At 34.1% G+C, this 23,677-nt stretch overlaps 3 protein-coding genes across 3 annotated transcripts; 1 reads left to right on the forward strand and 2 right to left on the reverse strand.

Moving 5' to 3' along the window:
• The first annotated feature begins 504 nt into the window (after positions 1 to 504).
• LOC110870691 lies at positions 505 to 1,113 on the forward strand. Its single transcript, XM_022119868.1, has one exon. It carries the CDS (start codon positions 505 to 507, stop codon positions 1,111 to 1,113), a length of 609 nt encoding a protein of 202 aa, XP_021975560.1.
• A 425-nt stretch (positions 1,114 to 1,538) lies between these two features.
• LOC110873880 lies at positions 1,539 to 3,121 on the reverse strand. Its single transcript, XM_022122908.2, has 3 exons — positions 2,849 to 3,121; positions 2,637 to 2,777; positions 1,539 to 1,866 (listed from the first exon to the last, which is right to left on the reverse strand). The coding sequence occupies exons 1-3, from the start codon at positions 3,056 to 3,058 to the stop codon at positions 1,723 to 1,725; spliced, it is 495 nt and encodes a 164-aa protein (XP_021978600.1). The 5' UTR covers positions 3,059 to 3,121; the 3' UTR covers positions 1,539 to 1,722.
• Positions 3,122 to 11,457: 8,336 nt separating this feature from the next.
• On the reverse strand, positions 11,458 to 18,174 carry LOC118481072. The gene is made up of 7 exons (XM_035976177.1): positions 18,114 to 18,174; positions 17,589 to 18,012; positions 16,550 to 17,493; positions 15,260 to 16,480; positions 14,976 to 15,173; positions 13,518 to 14,916; positions 11,458 to 12,523 (listed from the first exon to the last, which is right to left on the reverse strand). The coding sequence occupies exons 1-7, from the start codon at positions 18,172 to 18,174 to the stop codon at positions 11,458 to 11,460; spliced, it is 5,313 nt and encodes a 1,770-aa protein (XP_035832070.1).
• Between the last annotated feature and the right edge of the window lie 5,503 nt (positions 18,175 to 23,677).

Genomic DNA, 23,677 nt, shown 5'->3' on the forward strand with positions numbered 1-23,677 from the left:
GGAAGTATTTTAGACAATTTAAAACCATTTGATCAACTCACTTTCAAATCATAATTGAGGTCAGTTTTATTTTACTAAAAGTTGTCGTCTTTAACAGAAGTATTCCATCCATTCAATTCTTGATTTTAACTTTCACAACACTTACTAATTGTTATAATGAATCAGTTTATATCCATTACCCTTTTTGAAATAAAAGTTGTCATCTTTAACAAAAGAATTCCATCAATTCAATTCTTGATTTTAACTTTTAGAACACTCATTAGTTGTTTATAAACATCCAGAATTTTTTTAAAAGTCGAATTTCTTTTAATTTTGTGTCCAATCTAGATGTTCCTAAAGCTGAAAACATACAAAGCTGAAAACAGGAAGGATTGTATGGTGTTTGATCGAATGAAGGCTGACGGGTCAAGTATGGTTTTTCAATGGGATTGGGCTTGTTCGGAGTTGGGCAATGATGAAAGTTCACAACTACAATAGTTATTGGGCCTCATTACCGGGCTAAGTATGTCGGCTGGATCGGATAAATGGCAATGGAAGATTGATGGTTCAGGTGGTTTTAGTGTTGCAAGTATTAAAAAGGTGCTGAGTTCGGCTAATCGCACAAGACCTGCTAGAGTTTTCGAGTGGATCAACTGGGTTCCGAAAAAGGTTAGTATTGTGGCATGGAGGGCTGAGATGGAACGGATGCCGACGAAGGTAGCTCTATCGAACCGGAACATCCCGGTGAATAACCGGCTGTGTGTTATGTGTGGTAATTATGAGGAGACTTGTGAGCACTTGTTTAATTCATGCCACTATGCACAGTCGATATGGTTATACATAGCGAGCTGGTGTAATATCCCACCGATTGTCGCCTTTGACATTAAAGATCTTCTCACGGTACATATGGTTAGCGCCGGCCCAAGAAAGAAAATAAAAGCATTGTATGCGATCATCTTGGTAACATTTTGGAGTATTTGGAAGTCAAGAAACGAGCTGGTTTTCAAACAAAAAGAGCCGAGTTTGGCAAAGTCCCTAGATGAAGTGAAAGCAATGGCGTTTTTATGGGTAAAAAATCGGTCAAAAATGGCGTCTTTAACATGGGAAGATTGGTGTAGATTTAAGGTTGGTTGATAAGAATTCATGTAATCTGGTTTGTTTGTTTTTTTTTTGTTTTTTGATGGTGAATACTCTGTATGTTTGGTGGTAGCTCCTTGCTACATTGAATAAATATTTTTGTCGGCCGTTCAAAAAAAAAAAAAAAAAGATGTTCCTAAAGGTTTTGCCTTTGCCAAGGGTCCACCAACCAACCAACCCCATTAATTAGTGACTTAAACACAATGTTATCCAAAATCCAACTCTAGGTCGGTCAATTTTCATCAAAGTCTCATCCATCACCTACATTTATAGCAAGGTTTAAAAACCCATCATACCATTTATTTATTTAGAATCTCTTGTTAATTAATTTAGTACCAACATAAATAAGAACCCGTCCCACACACTTATAGCTATGGTTACCAAATATCGCACAACTTCAACCTCTCTCTCTCTCTTAACAATTTTCTCAAAGCGGTTCTCATTCATATGTGGCCATGCTTCAGGAATATAAACATACATACATACATACTACAACCTTATCCACAGAAACATTCATATCTATATCCAAAGTGGACATACATACATCATCAAGTATTCTTCTATACACACAGCAGCAAACTCTTTGCTTCAGGCTCATCTTACCAGTCAGATTTTGCTTCGTGTTATGGAAAACAACGAATGTCGTCCTTCTGCGATAACCTCTCCGGTTAACTTGTTTTTCAAAACAACAAGAGTTCCTTTAACAGCCCCTTTCCCGCCAAGAAGCTTTGCGCTAATCTCCAACTCGTCCTGCCAACAAACATAAACAAAGAACCCCCCGTGACATATGTATAACATCATCATTGTTGTAACACCCATGACTCAACGGCCCCCAGGGTATACATCTCAAATTTTCAAGTCCTCTTAGGTATATACGGGTGTAATTGGCTTGTTATAATCTCCAAATGAACCCAACTTAAATGAGCCTGAGCTCGCGCTCTTTTAACATGCCTACCTACTCTTGTTATATATATAGTTGGCTGCAGGGCTCAAACGAATCCAAAAACCGAAAATCTGTGTTTTAAGTTTTTTAAAACCGTTTGGTTTTGGGCCGAAATAATGAAGAATTCGAGCAGGAAACTTAAAAATTTGTGCCTAAACTATATTTTGTTAATTAATGATCCACAATTGATTGTAACATATTTGGGTGTAAATTTTTTAGCCTACACCATTTCTTAAATTCAAATAAATTACATAACATTCACAAACAAAAAAAAAAAAATATAGTCCACATATCCATATGTTTTTTTAAAAGCTTTTGGTTTTCGACTTTCCCAATTGGTTTAGTTTTTTCGGTTTTAGGCAAAACCAAAATCGAACCGGGATTTTACATTTCGACCCACTAGGTATTTAATTTGTTTGGCAAAATTCTAATATCTAAAAACAGAAAGCTCCTCCTACCTGGCTAAAAATAATAATAATAATACCTAAACTTTCAACCTCAGCCAAAAATTGAAGCTCTATTTGGGGAAAGCAGCAGATGAAAATTTGCAAGTAATGATAAAAACATAGATACATACATTGAGATTGACCGTAGAGAGATAAGAAATAGACATATCAACAGAAACATTCATGGGGACGTCTTTTTCATACACCATCGTCGCCCCAATCTCATCCACCAAATTCGCAATCGCACCCACCGCCAGATTCCCATTTCTATCCTGATCATTTCATTAATACTTTGAGATCTGGAAATACTCAGTTGAGAGACAGACAGACAGAGAGAACTTACGGTGAGACGAGGGGGGACTGTGAAAGAGCATGAGATGGAACCACCCGGTTGGAATCGGTCAACCCGGATGCCTCTCAGGGTGAAGTCTTCGTAGAAGCTGTGGAGGGCTTCTGCTGCTTGGGGAGGGACGCTCAGGTTGCTCACTCGCTCGGAGTCTTGTTTGCTTACATGGAGATGATCTCTTGGAGTCTTCTTCTTCTTCTTATCCATCGTCGATTTAGGAGTGGAGTGGCAAACACCCAAGGAGTCTTGATAGGATAATATAGCAAGCAACCCATCGAAAATTATAAAAACTAGGTTTAAAGAAATTTTAGTTTGTGTTTATGTGTGTTTTTAAATTACTATTAGCTTGTTGCGAACGGAAGTGCTGAAACAAGAATAAAAAAGGGAATATGTCACAGAATAGTAACCAAGTTTCAAAAGTGTTCTAATTAGGTCATTCGGATCATTTTTGTCCCAATTAGATAACATTCAAATCAACTCATGTCCTTTTTAAGGGGGTGTTTGGGATTGCGTTTTCAACCTGATTATTTGATTATTGTGTTTTGAAATCGCAAAAAATCTATTTTGAGTGTTTGGTAAAAAATTAATAAAAAGTGATTTTTTACGTTTTGTAGAGTTCAAAACGTGATAATCCATAAGTAGGTCACCCCTTGCTGCAGGAAAACGTGATAATCCAAAAACTGATTTTTTACGTTTTCGCTTATTTATTTTTTTAAAATATATATACTTGCCAAACACTCAAATAGTTGATTATCTGATTATTGTGATATCAAACAACATAATCAAATCCAAGCAATGTTGATTATCTGATTATTGTGATATCAAACAACATAATCAAATCCAAACACTATCTTTCTGCAGCACGTTTTGTTACAGCTAATTATCTGATTCTGATTATTCAAAACGCATAATCTATTTTCAAAACTCAACCCCAAACACCCCCTTACTATAGGTCAAGAAAAAAATGAAGGATAAAATGTTGGGATCGGATTATTCTAATATATGAAATTATATTTATTAAAAATAAAAACACTTTAATTACATTAAAAATTAAAAAAACAAGTTACAATTCACGTTATCACTCAAAGTTAGCATCAAATAAAAGGGAAAAAAGAAACAAAAATCCACATCATCATGGTTACTTATGAAATGGATGAAAAGACCCTTAATTTTAATGAAAAATGAATGTTGAGTGACCTAATTGAAACACTTTTGAAACTTGAGTGACCTAATTGGAACACTTTTAAAACTTGGTTACTATTCTACAAAGTTACCCCTAAAAATAAAATGTAGAAAAAAAACACTAAAAGATAACCAAAACAAAATCAACTAAAAAAATTGTATGGTAACGATGTTATTCGTATGAAACCCGTGGTTAGAGATGAGCAAATTGTTCTGGGTACCGGTGCCAAATTTACCGAACCAAATATCTTAAGTACCAATTAGGTACCGACTTTTGGCGTTCCTGGTACCGCTTCATTACCGTTTTTTACCTTCATATATCGGTACCGTAACCGGTATTTTCGGTATCAGTACCGATTTTGTATCGGTTGGCACCGATCTCATCCCTACCCCTGAAACTAAAAAAAGAAAAAAATCAAAAGTTGAAGAAAATCAAGAAAAAAAGTTATACGATACCGTTGTTCGTACATTAACCGTGATCAGGGATGAGCAAATGGTACCGGGTAGCAGCACTGAATTTCCCGAACCAAAAGATTTCCAATATCAATTCAGCACCAACTTTTGGCGTTTTCTGTATTAGTGCCGGATTTTACCTTCATGTGCTGATACTGAACAGGACCGTCCCGGTATTTTCGATACCAGTACTGGTTCGATACCGGTTGACACCAAGCTTATCCCGATCCATGATATTAAAAAAAGGATTAAAATTAAAAATAAAAAAATAACTATTATTATAATATTAAAATAATAAGAGTATTAAAAAACTATATATTATTATAATATTAAAATCACTATTCATTTCCATTCATTTATTAATATATAGTAAAGTAATATATAGTAATATATAGTAATAATATATAGTAATAGTAATATATAGTAATAATATATAGTAACTAGTCTTATGCTCCCAGTGTTGCAGGGGGTGTAAAACGTGCTAAGTAACAACCCAACGATGATCAAAACCAGGAAAAAAGGTAAAATAAACACAATTTTTTAACACCATGTGACGTAAAAAGTAGACGAATTCGAATTTATACAGACACATATTAGAAAGCCGATGAAGTAAAAAAAACCGAGGGACTAAATGTGTTGGTGCATATGTCTGTCGACTTCGTCTTGTATCGAGTCTAGTATTAGAATTGTTAGATCAGGGCATGTTGTACGAGAAAATAGGTTGATTTAGGGCTTATTTGAACTGATTTCGCTTGAATGTATGCAAGTGATTTCGCTTGAAAGGTTTATGAGCAATTTCAAGCAAAATCAGAACATAAGTGATTTCGCTTGAAATGTTCATAGTCTCTTTCAAGCGGAATCTCTTCTCTATAAATAGCCCTCAGGTGAAATCATTTGTAATCTCTCTGATTTTCCGGTACCGAGGTGCTACCGAAGTGCCGTTTGATTGTAGACTGAATATTATCAATATACAAGGCAAATTTAAGTGTAACAAGCTGTTTTTCAAGTCCGTTTCTTAGTTTCCGCCTCTGAAACGGATAAGAGCTCTTCTGAACGACTCGCTCGGGTCCGTACACGATCCTACAAAATGTGAACTATCAAACAACGTGCTAAATAGTAATTGAACGAAAGAACAGAAAACCTGAGGGACCAAATGTGACCACGAAAAATCATGCTAAGTAGTAAGCAAATGATAAACAAATCCACAAAAAATATAGAACAAAAACTAAAAAAAACAAAAAAAAAACTAATCTCGTTTAACTTTTATGGCAAATATATAATACAATAAAAGTGTTGTTACAAAACTAAAAAAAAAAACTCTAAAATTTACTTTGTAAAGAAAACCAAAAAACAAAAATAAAACAAAACCACAAAAAGAGTTTAAAAAAGTTTTGTGACTAAAACAAAAAGCAAAGAAGATTACTATTTCTTATTATGTTAGAAATTAATACATATATATGAACATATAGTAATAATAAAAATTATTTTTTTTTTTTTTTGGGTAAAGGGTTTTACCCCGGTGATTCTATATATCAACAACCAAAAAAGCACAAGTAGCGTGGCAATGCCCACACTAGTTCTCTCATGGGACAACCCCCACGAGAGTAAACCAAACAACCACAAACAAACCATGTCAAAACAAAACGACAACTAGACTACAATCTAGGACAACATAAGAACAACTGAATCAGCCTCCATCATCTTCCATTCGTGTTGAGTGAATCCCCCAAGCTTCCAGCAATCTCCGAACATTATAGCTCTCCTTAAACTTAACTCCCATTAGCTTATATCGAACCGTCTGCACAATTAATTTTTATAATGTTAAAACCACTATTCATTTCTATTTGTTTATTAATATATAGTAAAATATCTTCCTATACTAATAAATGAAAATCTTTTTGTACACGTGTCACTCTCTGGTGCCTCCTCCCTTTTGATAATAATATTACATATTAATTTTTATACATTAATTAATATAATTAGAGATAAACGTATAAATTCAAATTTAAGTAATAATTATCTATAACAAATATAAATGTATCAAATAATATAATAAGTATAATATTATTTAATATAGTTAGAGATCAAACGTATAATTTTAAATTTAATTAATAGTATAAATTCAAATTTAAGTAATAATTATCTATAACAAATATAAATGTATCAAATAATATAATAAGTATAATATTATTTAATATAGTTAGAGATCAAACGTATAATTTCAAATTTAATTAATAATAAATTAATTTTTGAGTCCCTATGTTTTAATGGTTTTAACCATTTGAATCCAAAATCCAAAAGTTTAACGTCCTGAGTCTCTAACCGCTCATTCACACCTTCTGTAAAAAATTCAAAAAACCTTTTGTAAGGTTGAGTTCTCTAAGTTCTCACAACTCATGTATCAAATAATATAATAAGTATAATATTATTTAATATAGTTAGAGATCAAACGTATAATTTCAAATTTAATTAATAGTAAATTAATTTTTGAGTCCCTATGTTTTAATGGTTTTAACCACTTGAATCCAAAATCAAAAAGTTTAACGTACTGAGTCTCTAACCGCTCATTCACACCCTCTGTAAAAAAAATTCAAAATCCTTTTGTAAGGTTGAGTTCTCTAAGTTCTCACAACTCATAGAAGTTTTCATTTTACCCTAAACATATATATTTGTTAAGATGAAATATATTATTTGGATATAAACAATAATTACTAATAAAGTATCAAATCACATGTACAATTAACGGAAATATAAATGTTCTTTTGTTTTACTAATTTATCTAAATAAGTCATTTCATTAATAAGGATTATATACAAGTTTATAATTCACAGTTTTCGTCATTCAACCCGTGTAATACACGGGGTTGTAAGCTAGTATAGTAATATATAGTAATATATAGTAATCGTTTATTAATATATAGTAATAATAATAATAATAATAATATATAGTAATAATACTAGTCTAAGTACCCGTGTAATACACGGGTGGCTAAACAACAAATAAATTATACTTTGAAACGTAAATTCTTTATTACAGGTTCGTTCGAATATTATGATGTATTTTAATTTACATAAACGTAAAGTTAGTACCACAGAATATTATGATCAATGATGCCTATTGATAATACACATGAATATTGCGGTGTTGAACAATGATATGTTTCTTACTTTTTCAAAACAATGAACGTTGTTATCATATCAATTTGAATTTAAAATATAGAAAAAAAAAACAAATTCATCGTACTACAAATGTAAAAAAAGGGGATCGATGATGTGTATGTAAGAAATATGATTTTCGGATGTTCAATATAAATTTAAAATATGTTACTCTAACACTTATGGTTGCTGGAGTTTCGTAACAAATAACTTCGAATACATTTTAGACCAATTGAAAAAACAATCAGTTGTACATTACTATACTTATAAATAGATTTACATTTACCTGTAAAAATATTAAACATCTAATAAAAAATTTATATCCTAAAATAAACAAAACAATATCTATTTAAATAGTTTGAGTAAAACATATAAAAGTAAATATTTGTTACCAAAAATTACCGTCCAATTGAATGTTATTTTATTAAATATTTACGGAAAATACAAATAAGAATAACATTTAAGTAAAAAATCATCATTACAAATATATCATATCAAGTTCTGCAAAAACAGCTTACCTTCTTCACAATCTTCAAGAAACATCAACGGCGGTTCAAAGAATTAGTAAAGGTAACTTCCGACTTCATCTCCGATCAGTTGAAATAAGATTGTTACTTTGATTTACCAAGTAAATTTATCATCCGTATTACAAAAAACTCACGAATTGTGTTTATTTCCAACGATTACTGAAGAATTAGACGTGAAATCAGAGTTAGGTTTTTGTTAAATTGAAACTTCTGAAAGTTATATGTATTTATGAAGGAGTATATGTATTGCATGTGTTTGAGTGTATATAATTTCGGTTAATACTTTGATTTGGTTGATAGATTGTGATCATATTGTTATGAACAAAAATTGTTAGTTAATAGTGTGATTGGGATGATTGAATAGATATGATTATCATTTTACATTTATGATCAAGAATTTTGTTTGTTGAATTGTATTCAAAGTAAGATTATATTTAACTCATATTAAACACTATAAAAGGATAATTTTTGGCAAAAAATAATTGACACATTTAATTATTTGTAATATTCTTGATAAATATAATTATCAGATAAAAGTTGCTTTAGTGTTGTTTATATGTATGTTGTATATAGTCATTGTATCAGCAAAATGTGTCAAAATCTGTTTAAAATGTTATTTTCTTATTGATATGAACATATATGTATCGATTGAAGTTAAACACTAAATGTTTATACCATATGTTGGTATTATGCAGGTTTAAAAAATGAGTCCCTCATGCATTGCAATCTTAGAAGAGCCATCCTCGTTAAAACTTGTATGTATAAAGCTTACAAAATAATATATATAACTTGTATTAAAAATTATGTAAAACCTAAATTTAACCGCAGGTGCTGCCAATTCATTTTGTTAAGAATGTATATGGAGAATATTGGCAAAGGAGAAAAGTAATGATAAATCATGAAAGTCGTAGAAGTTGGCCAGTTTCTCTAAGAAGTGTAAGTGGTGAATCCATTATAACCGACGGGTGGAGTAATGTAGTAAGGGATCTTGAATTGACAAAAAGGACAATATTGCAATATTGCGATTAAGGATAATGGAGGACAAAAGTATGGAAATCAGTTGCTTTGTTGAAAACATATGCGGTGAATCTTTTGTCACATTCAATCGTTACAACATTTTAAAGATAATAGTAAGTATACTATTATTTCTTAATGAATTTTTTTTGTCATACTTGAAATATAAATGATTTACATAAATATATATAAATAAAATGTTACATTACTTTTCAGGTGCTTCCAGAAAGTTATGTCACAAAATGTTACTCGTACGTACCAGTGAACGACTGTTACAACATAAATGCAGCAGGTCATAGTTTGAAAGTTGAGACGGAAAAAATAAATGATAATTATGTTTTTACAAAAGGTTGTCCGAAGTTATTTCATGATCTTGGAATAGAAGAAGATGATTTACTGTTGTTGACGAAAACTGACAACGCTACATTTGAGATAAAGATATATCGTAGAGGAGTTGAGTTAGATGTGAACATCAAAGAAGAAAGTGATGATGAATCTGTGCTGGAAATACCTAAAGACACATACTACAAAAACGTTGACTTTGTAAGTATTTTATACTAAATTATAAGAGTTTAGTAAAAATTCCGACTTACTTACGTATGTTATTGTATGACAGGCTTTTTGTGAAGACGATGATTCAGTTGATCTGTTTATGTGTGAGGTAATAAGCATCCATTTATGTAGATTAATATACATTACAATAAGCTTTTGGGATTTTACTAAGTATCAATGTATGATAAACAGATGAATGAAAGTGGTAACAAAGATAAGGTGAGTAAGAACGTTGGTGGAGAAGAAGTGTCGAACGTGGAAACAAAGAGTGTGATGAGAGAAGAGATAAACCAACAGCCAAAAGAAGATGTAACAATTTCAATCATAATAATACATGAGTAGTACTTTTAATATGTATAGCCATATTTATTTTTTACTTCTTGGTTATTGATGTCTAAAATAAGAAGTTGTGTAAACAGGTTAACAAAAAAGGAAAACATATTGAGGGATATTGTAAGGCAGACGACGGTAGGGCGCTGATATGCGGAACAGAAGTGGAAATGCAAACCGTTTCAACCGTTGGAAAAAGAACACGCAGTCGGTTGGTACGTATAACAACATTTATTTATGATTAACTGAAACAGATTAAAATATATAATACAAATTTTATTTTAAACATTATGTGTTTCTGTAATAATTAGGAAAAAGACATTAGAAGGATATCTGGTAGTAAATTGAAGATATTAGATGTTGCACCAAAACATGTTGCAAGGAAGAATTCTGTTGATAAAGATGGTAAGTATGAATTTACACAGAAGGGAGGTAACAGAATGGTATGTTTTTACAATACTAATTGATAAACAGTAAGACTATAACATTCATAAGGCTGGTTTAATTGTTAATTATCATATTCATGCAGAGATTGCCTGCTAATGTTGTAAGAATTGGCGGATTAAAAAACAAAGTGCATGTGTTAAAAGTGAGGAACATGAAGGGAAAAACAATCGATATGAATGTTAGGCGTCAAAAGAATGGAGATGATGTGAGGTATGCAATCGAAGGTTGGCCAATGTTCATGAAAGAGAATGGGCTTCGTCTGGGTGACACAATGCATTTCAAATTCGTAAGCACAGGAAATCTGCTGATCTTATCAGACGTGGATGAAGTTACTACAGGTTGAAAGGTAAATTTATAAGCTAATGAAGAAGGTTTTTGCGTACTCGAAATCAGGACTATATTATGCTACTTATGTTATGTTTACTTTTATTTTGGACATGTAATCAGTGGTTATGATGTTATGTTTACTTTTGTTATGGACATGTAATAAGTGGTTAACCTTAAAGACAATTAGTTTTATATCATGAAACAAAAAACCATATTTTGGAATGTAAGTAACGTTGGTATCATCTATAAAAGTTTGTTGATTAATAATGTGTATGTATATATATTAACATAATAAGTTGTTGTTGTTTATATGTGAATCGGTTACTTTATATAATTCGAAAGTAATTCGTTTGTCAGAAGGAGAAAGATGGATCCTTGGAATAAATGTTCTTGTCCCAATATTATTACCAGAAATAAATATTGATTCAATAATACGATCAAAAAGTGAACGACTGGTAACCTTGTAATTGACAATTAGTATTATTGTAAAATTATCAAATGACTAAATAATTAAATCTTTTATTTTATAATGATTTGGAAATTGGAAATACGAAACTTTAATAAAGTGTGAATATCGATAGTAAATCAAAATAATATCAGTAACATAAACTTATAAATTCTAAATAGGTGAGAAAACGGTCTCTTCATACGATGCTACATTGTATAGTCCTTGAAAGGTCTCAGCATCGTGAAAGTATTGAAAATCTTTCAGTCCAAATTGTATCTCAAAAATACCACACCGATCGATATTAACAGACCAAGTGTCACCTTTGTTCTCAGCAAATTTCTTACGCCATGAATCCAATGAGTAAAATAACTTTACGTTTGTAAAAGACGCCACTTCTGACCATAGTTCATCTTCAAATTTATATAGCTTCATGTTTGTTTGAGGGGTCTCTACAACAATAAACATATGAAGTGTGTTGCGGATTTTGAGAAAACTGGTTTGGCGACCAATAACATCAGTAGATTGGGGAATGGAAACCTTTGAGAAAGTTTCAGATTCCACATCAAAAGCAATCGTATAACTTTTAGCAGGCGTCCAATAGTGTGGAGATGGAAAATATAAAACATTATTGCATAAAGTTCCGGAAGACCACCAATATAAACTTGAAGCGTAATCAGCTCCTTTCAAGAAAGTTAAAGTTTCCCATTCACATGTGTTCCGAGAATACACACGCGGTATAACATCATCCTTACGACGTTGGAGAAGTAATATTTTTAGATCGTTAGATGAATCCATATAAATCCCAACTGCATCTTCCCTTAAATCAAAAAAATTTTTAGGTTTCTTATCACACAAATTCAAAAATTGGTTACTTGTTGGATTCCAAAGAATCAATTCGTTCGGTAACCAATGGATGGAGATCAGTAAAAGACCATATTCAGAAGCAAGAATTGTTAGATTTGAAAGACAGGTGTCAACGGGGAACAAAATAATCTTCCTTGAAGAAATGTCCACCTTTCCACCAATCAAGTTATGAAGATCAATTGATGACTTGGTCAGCGTTATAAGTTTACGATCTTCATTTTTAGTGGTACGACGATAGTGAATAATCGCAAACAAATGTGACGACAATTCGTATCGCCATTGTTTGGAAACACATCTTAATCGAGCAACACACTTTGTTGGTAGCCTTGATAGGATTTCGTTAGCAAACATTTCAAATTCAAGACGTTCCATCCTACAAAATATTTCATAAGAAACAATTGATGAGAATTATGTACTCGATTTTGTGAAGTAAGCAACCAAGTTGCATGAATGATATACAAAACATATAATATAGCAAAACTGAATCGTGTGAAGATTAATGGCAAATTATAAAAATAACATAATGAAAGATACATAACAAAAAAGAAAATCCGAATTGGAGATAAATACCTTTACTCTCAACACAAATAATCTGACCAACCTAAATGTGCTTTATTTATAATTGCATTGGAAGGTAAACTATACAATTAATGAGGATATTTTATTTTAAGAATATGATATATAAGATATAATCTATTAATACATTAAATTCATTAAATAATAAAATAAATGAAAATATTGTATCCAAAATTAGATAAATGAATCATTCAGAACCATTTAAGTAGGAAATGATCTACCTAATGTTAACTTTAATTTCGATTTTTTTAATACAATTATATAAATAAGTGTAACCAATTTTATGTGATTGACAAATTTCCAAATTTACATATAAACTATAAATTTTTAAGTAAGAGATTTTGTAATATGATGTACATAATTATAACTTAAAATTAGACATTCACTTAAATACATAAATAATTGTAACTAATTGTATGTGATTGTAAAATCTCCATATAAAGTATATTTTTTAAATTTAAAAAAATTGCGTAAGATTAAACATAATAATACAAACTTTTATCTTTTATAATTTGTTTGAAAATAGTTTGTTTTATTTAAGATGCTATATTTTATAATGGAAAAAATAATTAATGATAACATATAGCTTATTAATCGTTAATCGATTAAGAAAGTAATTAGTCGTTACTATATTAACATAGTCAGTACAATTTTGCACACGTATAGAAAGCCTAATTCTGTTGAATATACTTTAATGCGTAAATACTTCGTTAATGTTTCTTCGAATATAATAAAAAATGATACAAAGAACGTGAAGTAAGATAAAAAAATGATAAACATAAAAACCTCACAATCCATTGAATATCTCTTTATATACAACATTGGTTGTTTTATTTGTAGGCCTGCCATCATTGTCAAGTATTAGTAACTTGATTCCATCTCGTCTTGTAACCCTGGATAAAGCTACGTACAATTGACCATGTGTGAAAACTGGTTGTCTTAGGTACAACCCAACCTTAGATAGCGACTGACCCTGGCTTTTGTTAATCGTCATCGCAAAACATACAGTTATTGGAAATTGCCTCCTTTGAAATGCAAAAGGAATCTTTCTGTCCGAAGGTACCAAATTCATTCTAGGTATGAATGTCCGAGAACCAATATTTCCACCTGAAATTATCTCAGCTTCAATAACACGGCTGTAAAGTTTTGTAACCTTTAACCTTGTACCGTTACACAAACCATTTCGTTGGTCAATATTTCGCAACAACATTACTGGAACACCAACTTTAAGCACTAACCTATGATTTGGTAAACCAGACACTTTAAGACCATTGAGCACGTCGGGGGAGTATATTTTTTGCTGATCAACATTGCCATCTTCAGTAGGGCATAGACTGTCAGAACTAAGATACTCTTTTTCTTCACCAGGGAAAACTGCCAACAATCTGTCATTAATCTCGTGAACAACCTCATTCTTAGGCGCAAGTATAGCTCTGGTACTAAAGTAATTACGATCATTGTAGTTCTCCAAGATTGACGGATAAACAAAATCAATCAGGCTAGAAATTGGATCAGATATGCTGTCAATTAAAAGCTCAGGTGGTATTTCAATTATTGCTTCACCATCATTGGAACCACCAACATTTCCCTCACCAACGTCCAACAACCATTTTGCAAAATTACTAATCTCTTCAACTTCAGATGATGGTCTTCCAACAGTTAACCTCATGTTACTAGATAACGTCAACAACTTACACTTACTCCATAGATAAGAAGAACATAATGAGGCATTCACAATTTCTTGTCGTCCACCGTTTGGAACAACAGGTAATATTTGCCTAAAATCACCACCAAATACAATTACCTTTCCTCCAAATAAAACATCAGACCTGGATGGATTAGATATATTGAAAATGTCATGCATAGTTCTATCCAAAGCCTCAAATGCATGTTTATGAACCATAGGAGCTTCATCCCATATAATGAGTTTGGTCTGCTGTAGTAATTTAGCTACATCATCGTCTGGTTTAATATGACAAACGGAATCCTCATTAAGATTCAAAGGTATATGAAACCTAGAATGAGTCGTTCTTCCTCCCTCCAACAGCAATGATGCAATTCCGCTAGATGCAACGTTTAATACAATCTCACCTTTTGACCTAATTGCAGCAGACAATGTTTTCCATAAAAATGTTTTATCGGTCCCGCCATAACCGTAAACAAAAAATACTCCTCCATTGTCTCCATGAACTACGTTCATAATTTCTTCATATACTGCACGTTGTTCATCCGTTAAAAATTCACCTGACCTTGATAAACATTTTGTAACTCTGTTCTGTCGTAAGCAAGCTCTTCGTTAATCAATCGGCAGCGAAAGTTATCTAAAGATGAAGTATCCGGGTAAGGCATTGATAAAAATCTTCGAAGCGATGAATTATTCCGAGTTAAAAACTTCTCGATTTCGCATAAAACATAGTTCTTTAGTTGCTCATTAGGAATTGATAAACCTGTGAAAAATCAGAACCACATATAAATTTAATGGTAAATTTTTTGTAACTGTCACAAAAACATAATATGAAATTTATAATTTTACCTGAAACACGATGATACTTTGAGAATCTGTACAGAAAATCATCTGTCATATACTTCCATGTGCTTTCCCAGACTACTTCAGGTCTAGATAAAGTGCTTGACAGTAACATGGTGGCGAATAAATTGCGAATATAAGCTGCACTACCTGATATATTTGCTTCTTTGATTGCCTCAATGTACTCCGAGTTGTCATCCAACAAACCAAGCGCATAGCAAGCATCTCTAAAAGTATCGTACACTCGACCATTAACTGTTTTAATATCATCAAACGATGTTGGTCCTTTAACTTTGTTAAGAAGAATTCTTAAATAGTACGCTTCACCGGTAGAAGGAGAAACGGAATGAATTCTTCCAATTGTTTTTCCTTTTATTCTCGGAACCCATATACGCTTGTCAAGCTTCCACACATAAAAACGCGGAAACCGTACATATGTTAGTGTACGTGCAACATGGTCGTTAGGATCTTGATTACGTTGCATCCAAGACAAAAACATTGATGAGTTCACAGATGGTTTGTTTAGCACTTGATTAATATCTTCATCAGGACCGAAACAAACTGTTTGTTGTCCAGGAAGATGGAAAATCAGCCGCATAACAGAAGGACTCCTATAATTAACTTCATTCGAAAAAATCCTCCAAGAGGCTTCACACGCAGATATATACCTACAGTCATAATACTCTTTAATTTCATCATTTTCTGGTTGCTCGTTTTCATTATTGCTCGGAACCACAACAACTGTTGCTCTATCAGGACCTTTATTAATATACTTGAACAAATACTTTATTGACGCCGCTTGGTTGCACCATTCAACGTTTATATGCGCCTGATATCTTTTCAAAAGCTTTTTGTTGTAAGGTACAACACTTCTGTTGTCTAACTCAATTTTATTTTTTAAAACGAAGGAACCGTCATCTCTTCTTCTGTATAAGGGAAATCCGTTAGAATCCAAGGTTGAGTGATCTTGAAATTTCTTGGGAAAACCTTTTGAACATTTTCTATCAACCATACATGGAGAGCTCATTCTAGCATTACCACATGGACCGTGAATCATATGGTCTTTCACAAGCGTATATAGTTCCGGGTCTTGGTTTAAATCAGGGATTTCTGCAGAAATAAACTGATCAACATGGTCTACAGTTGGAAGTTTGTAATCATTCTCCATGAATAAGCACATATGCGCATGAGGCAATCCTCGCTTCTGAAACTCAATAGTGTAAACAACTACAAAAAACGTAAGAAACTGTTAATTATCATTAAGGTTATGTTTCAAAAGTAAATTTATTAACATACCAGCTGAAGCTTTTCCAAACAAATCACGGTCTTTCAAATCTTTACAAATTGCATCCAGCTTTATTTTAAAGATTCGCGATAAAATATCAGGCCTATCCTCCGGATTAAGATTTGTGTCTTTAAGAAACCTTTGAACCTCCGGCCACTTGGGATTGCAGGTAATGGTTATAAAAAAGTCTGGATAACCATACCATTTACAAATGGCCATAGCGTCAAGATAGTTTTGCATCATATATCGTGACCCGCCTGTAAAGGAAGATGGAAGGAAAATACGTTTTCCAACCTTAGACAAATCTTGTTGGCCGTTATATCTTAGTTTTCGGATATTCTCATATGTATCAGACCTGAGATCTTGTTGCTGAAATCTTATAAAGTTAAGTCGCTCGCTCTCAATCATCGTATAAGCATCAACCAAGAACTGTTGGAATAACCGTCGAGAATTTAGAATCAATGAAAACTGGTTACTACGATCTTGTACACGATACGCGAAAAACTCTCTCATTGTACAATTCGGACGTTTCTTGTTAGTAAGATCAATGACACCCCTATGTGGTATGTCAATTCTGTAACCGTCGTCTCCATATGGGAACAAAATAGGATACTGAAGTGCAAGATAGGAAGGATGCAACTCACTTATTCTTTTTAATGACCCTGTTTGTGTCTCGACAACAATATCTCTATTCTCAAGAGCGTTATCAATATCTCCAACAATAAGAGCAGCAACCTCGGAGGAAGTAGGTAAGTTATAAGTCCGACCATCTTGTTCTCTTTTCCCAATAAGGCGAAGCTTTAAAGTGGTATTAGGATTCTGTTGGAAGCAATCTCTAACCATCCTATAAATTTTCACAAGCACATTGTTGGCATCCAACATTGCTTTGATCTGTTGTATCAGCTTATTATCAGTTTCGTCTGAAGAGGTTGATGAGGAAGGATTGTCTGAAGACCTGTCTCAAAAAATTGAATTGTTAAGTAAATATATACTTAAAGTAAATGTTATTAAAAAAAATTAGTTCATGCATTGTACCTAAAAACTGATTGCCTGTTTGCCAACTCATTTTTAGTATCGTATATGTATAACTGACAAAATTTAGGTTTCCCTCCGTTTTCTGGCACAAGACTACCGATAGAATGATAATTTTCACCACTAATTCTGTAGCAAAAAGGAGCATTACCAGTATTAACTGTCTGGTCAACCTTACCACCCATTGATGTAAACGCGAACATAGAATTGTAACGTCGAATGTTTTTCAAAAAGTGCATGCTTTCATTGTCATTGGACATGAATATACTTTTATAATAAGGTGTCGCAGATTTATAATCAGGTAACACAACTTTGGCATAACCACAACATAACATATGACATATTTTGCCACCCTCTTTTCTTCCGCTTCCTTTCTCTGCATCCCATAACTTTGCATAACAAACTTCACAAGTAATAACTTGATCACCATGATCGAAATAATCTGTTAAAAAATACAAACAACATCCATTAAAATAATAAGATATACATATTAATGAGTTGATTTTTTTACATTATGTATAATTACTTATAATCAAACCTAACCTGTAGAAACACCTCTATAAGGATCTCGTTGTACGGTTTCCTCTGTGGTCAAATCGATCATTGGTATAGGAGACGAAATACGTGGTTTGCTTACCAACTTGTGTTTCCGGATGATAGCCCTTGATAATTATAATTCAAAGATGATGTGCGTGTGGTTGTTGTGACACAAGAACTGGAAGTACAATTAATTTTGGTGGATGATGATGTAGTTCCTCCATTTGATCTCTTATTATCCAAGTATAACTTCCTTAATTTCCTTCTATGAGATGCCTCGTCTTGAGTAACAATTGGAAGGACAACTAAAAGAAAATGGTATACATATTAACAAAAATTATAATCAACAAACCAAAAGAAGTCAAAATAGTTAGTTGTAGATAAAGAAAGGATAATTATCATTTTGTTAAAAAAATATATAGATAAAATAATACCATTGGTTAAGCTTGATAAAGGTCTTCTGCCTCGTCAAACTTTGAAGAGATATAAATAAAAAAATGTAAGAGCTAATAAACGATTCTAGCATAATAGCTAACTAACTAAGTAGGTGTAAAAGAATGGAAATGGACAATGAAATAATTAGTGTTATACCGTTAACAATGCCGGTGGATGTGTTCCCATTACGGTGAACTGCGAATAAAAAAAATATATATTTTCAAATAGTTGTTAAAGTAATTGTGATGTGCTAGCTAATGTTAAAGTTATTGTTTTTTTATAAATGAGTAGGAAAAAAATGGAAGACTTTAAAAAACTTACCATCCGGAGTGTTTTCTTTATCAATGTAATTGTATACGGAGTCAGTCTTTAGTCGTTTAGGCATTGCTGGAAATTAAAAAAAAATGTTACATTAAAGAGTTGGTATGTGACAATCCGAACTTTTGAGGTAATTCTCACTATTATTCCATTATAACGTCGTTAAAATTAAATGTTCGATTACGCGGTCAAATAACGTATTGGATTTGGTTGGGCCTCGTATATTTTGGGCATTGTAACTAAACCTTACAATTTCACAATATCGGTCCACATGAAGTTTCTAAATGAACAACCTTTAGAGCCCAACTAGTCCGTTTGTGTGTCCTGGTTATTTCGGCCCAAATCATGCAACAAGGATTGGCCCATTTGTTTAGTTGTTGGCATATTATTTATGCACTAGGATTTGGACGTAAACTCCCCTTGCAAATCTTTATATCACATTTAGCAAACCCTATCTTCTCCCACTTGTGTGCGGCAGACGAAGACGACCCCCCCCCTTTTCGATACTCTATCTCAACTGGCTTCCGGTTAGTATTGTGCCTTTAATCCGTGGTTCTTATAAAAGTTTAAACTGGTTGTTTGTGTTGTACTGAGTTATTACAAATGAAAGCTATGTGGTTCGGATTATGTGATGTGGTTCTGGGTAGCTCTTGTGATCGTATATAGCAGAATATGTGATCTGTGTCAGGGGGTGAATACATGTGATTACTTGTAAGTGATGAATAGATGGATTAGGGTTCATGCTAGTATAAGTTATGTATGATGAAATTCATTAGGGTTGCACATGTGTAGATTAACGATGTTGATTGAGACTTAAAGGACACAGTCTTGAAAATGCATTAATTATCGCTGATGATTGTGCTATGTATGATTCTTATATGATTTGGCATGGTTTAGAAGACTTTGATATTCTTACAGACATGAGGAATTTGGACTACATTAACCACGTGCCTGCCATGATAAATCATATTGAGATTTGATAACTTTAGGTGATGTAATGGTTATGTAATGATATTGTCTGTTATTATAATTTGCTTTGTGGGGAGGGTAGATTTGTATCAATGAACCGACAATAACACATGTGCATGGGTAGTGGGCTGGTAGAATAAGTGTTTAGAAACCTTCAATGAATGCAGTCCACTAAATAGAGATTGGCCCAATCAAGAACATACAAGTATAGTACTTGCCGGCCATGATCAGGAGAAGCATCAGGCTTTACCATTGTTCAGTGACTTACTCATTAACATGTCAATTTGTGACATCAGGCCCACGTGTGACGATATCTAGAGTGTCGGCCATTAGCTGATTTAATTAGTTCATGCTCAGTTCTGGGTATATATGTTGTGCCGCACAACAGCCACAATAAATGGGCGGAATGGGAACCGGGTGGGTTGCATTTGAATGAATAATTTCTTTAATCATAAACCGAAGATGGGCTGGCCATCGAGCCCAGATACAATAACATACACGGAACTGAAATGAGCCTGGTCGGATGGACGGCGAGGTTTAGTTGAGTTGCGGGCCTGTTGTGCAATTGATTGAACTGTGCAGCCCATTAATAGGAGTGCACTTGGGCCGAGTATTCGATTGGATGTGAGTAGTGGGCTGCATGATCAAGGATTAGCTGGGCCGAAACAGTAGGGCTACGAACACATAATTCATGCATAGATTATTAATGGTGCATATCCTAAGTAAACAAGTCAACACATAGTGCATGTATAAATTGTTAATCTGTGATAAATGGTATGGCATTATCTCGATGTTACTGGTAGATCATGGTGTAATTGTTGTGTATAAAAGTTCATGTGCTAGATAAACAACATTTAAGTACGTTATATATAATACACGACTTCTAGCTGCTATGTGTTATATGATTGTGAATGTGATCATACATGGATACGAGCCTAATGTTAAATGGAATCGTTAATATAGGGCGTGGTCGGCTTGATAGTTAAAACAAGGGAATCATAACACACCGAGCACTCTAAGGTGAGTTCACTACATTCGAGCATGTGTCCCAGTGGTTGGGGACAGTCAGTGGGTATCCCATGGGGGGAATGAGTCTTTGGGTAAAAACGAGTATATTGGTTAATATTCTCACCTATCATCTTTTGTAAGTCCCTCATCGGGTATTAGTTAGTAGCGCTACTTAGGTTTGGCACCCTCACCCCGTGCCTGTAGAGGACGGAGGTGAACTAATGACCCAGTCTGGCCCAGTACTAGATAGGAGTACGTGGGAAGGGCAGTCGTGTATTTCAGGAGCCGTCATTGTTCGGAAATGAGATATTGACAATATTACTTGCATTGGTTATTGAACTGTTTTACATACAATTGGTAATAAACGTTTTCCAAACTGTGAACTCGCCAGCTTTGTCTGATACACTTGTTACATGCTCGCAGGTCGTTAGGTACTTGGGAACAGGAACTTGCTGGCTGGATGGCGTGAGGGGTCATGGTTGCACTGATGGGTTATTTATCAAATATTTATTACTAAGGTTGTTTAGAAAGTATTTACCTTATGTTACGTTAACGCTTCCGCTGAACTTGATGGTTTTTGAATTACTTATGTTTGGATTTTATTACTACTAAATGATGAAACTTTATTTTAATCTTACGGATTCAATGTAATTAGTGGCTCATTACTAGTGGTCACACGCCTAACAGGGACACTCCCTAAGTGGTAATTTGAGGGTGTGACAGTTTGGTATCAGAGCCACTGGTTATAGTGAACTTGGTTTAAAAATGTTTTCTTTTATATAAAACCAGACTATAACCGAACAAGTTCTGAATACGACCATGACACCCAGCTCCAGACTGCAAGGTTCGTCTCTCGTATACCCATTCTACTGCATAACTAGTGAACACTTGCATATGATATTGCATGAGATTGCACGTCTAGCACAATAGTATGAATTCATGTATCACCTGCCTCTGTTATGTGCCTGATAGGGTGGTATTTCCCTAAACATTCATGACCCACGTTACGTGATGCTCTTTGATTGCCACTCGAGTTGGAGGAACCATTTGACATGAGTTAAGAGGAACTGAGATGAGCATGCAAATCACAGTGTTATTGTGGGTGCACACATAATAACAATGTGGGGTGCATGCGAGTCCCAGTGAGGCTTAACAAGTGAAAAAGGGGTTCCGTTCCGTTATTTGATCGATGTGAAACACAACAGTCTATAAGAGTCATATCAGTGATTGTCTCTTACTTGAATGTGATCTTTTCACTCCTCTCTGAATCCTTTCGAATCTCGATGTTATCGAGTCTTACCTGAACACTCATCTGAACGCCCAGCGAACTGTGTAGAATGTTAGGTGCTTGCACGGAGATCCCTGAGTGGAATGTTGCAACGACAATGATTGGTCTATACCTTTCTCACTTTTCTTTGTTGCTGGAACTCTACGTATTGACGTCTTAGACCCCGAAGTGTGATCACTTTTCCAATACTCTTACAGCATACTGTCTATTACTCAATCGACTTGTTAGATTGATGGACAAAAGGGTGAGCGTAGTATTTTACCGACCTCAGTATTTGGACAACCCTGATTACCGGCAACGAAAACCAATGACTTGACTTCAATTGAATTCTTAACTCTAATAAGCGACTCGCGGGAGTCAACTCTTACGAATCAATTGGGACATAGACGATGACAACAGATTATAGAGTGAAATATGTGGCTACAAGTACAGTGATTAGCGCGTGGCACAGAAGGTAAAGTGATGGACTTTGATGGTGAAAGATTGTAGGGCTCCGTTTCAAGAAACGGCATTGGAGGCAGCAGGCACGGCAACATCAAGGTACTCATAATGGTAGTCTACAGCATGGAAACGAAGGTGACATTGACAGGGATTGGCTGTTGCTAGGACAAGACGTCAACGACCAAGGGAATAATGATAGTAATGGGAACCCTCGCAACCATAACAACAACACTGGAAATGATGCTCGTGGAAGGACATTAAGGATTGGCGTAAGCGACGCCAGGCATAGTAGCAACATGATAGCTTGTATGGGTAGTTGTTCGCTTCGTCTCTATTCCGCTTGACCCTGATACTTCTTGAAACTAAACCTGATGTGGAATCAGCTGATGACAAGCCAAATGGAGTCTCACATGTTCGTTAGAGTATACACACGACCTGGCGAGACGAGTGTTCAACGTCGACCTTCCTTCTACTATCCTCGAGGGTTACAACGTAGTAGTTAGTGTGAATTGGTTATCCATGAATCACGCAGATATACCCAGTGAGAAGAAAACTTTGTGTGCAAAATCATTATTTGTTCTAAAGCATCAGAGTAGTGCAAAGGTTAGCGCCAGTACAGATGTGAAGGCCAGAAGTGCCTATGGAGGGATTACTCCGCTGTGTTAACAACCGTTACTAATGCCAAGGTTGAGGGAAAAGAGGATCGAGGATCCACCAATTGTTTGTGAACCCTCTCGGTATGTTACTCGAGGAACTTTCGGGCTTACTTCCACAACTGTTAGACAGAATCTCAGTTTAATCTCACGCCAGAAGCAGTCTTGATAACTCGTACTTCATACCCTCTTGCACCAGGAGGGTTGCAAGAACTGTCTAGTCAACTTCAGGAACTACCTGGTGGGAGATTAGCAATCTAGCTCCTTGCTCTGGGGAGCCCGAACTCTATTGTGGAAACGAAGGACAAGTCCTTTCGTACGCGTACAGACTACCTCAAGGTGGCAATCATAGACCGTCACCCTCTATCTCGCATTCGACAACCTGCTTGACCCGCTGCAATGATTAAGCTTCTATTCGGGAACCGACTTAAGATTAGACTGTCACTTGATGGAAGACT

Source organism: Helianthus annuus, chromosome 8 (genome assembly GCF_002127325.2).
Source record: "Helianthus annuus cultivar XRQ/B chromosome 8, HanXRQr2.0-SUNRISE, whole genome shotgun sequence".
Taxonomy (NCBI): Eukaryota; Viridiplantae; Streptophyta; class Magnoliopsida; order Asterales; family Asteraceae; genus Helianthus; species Helianthus annuus.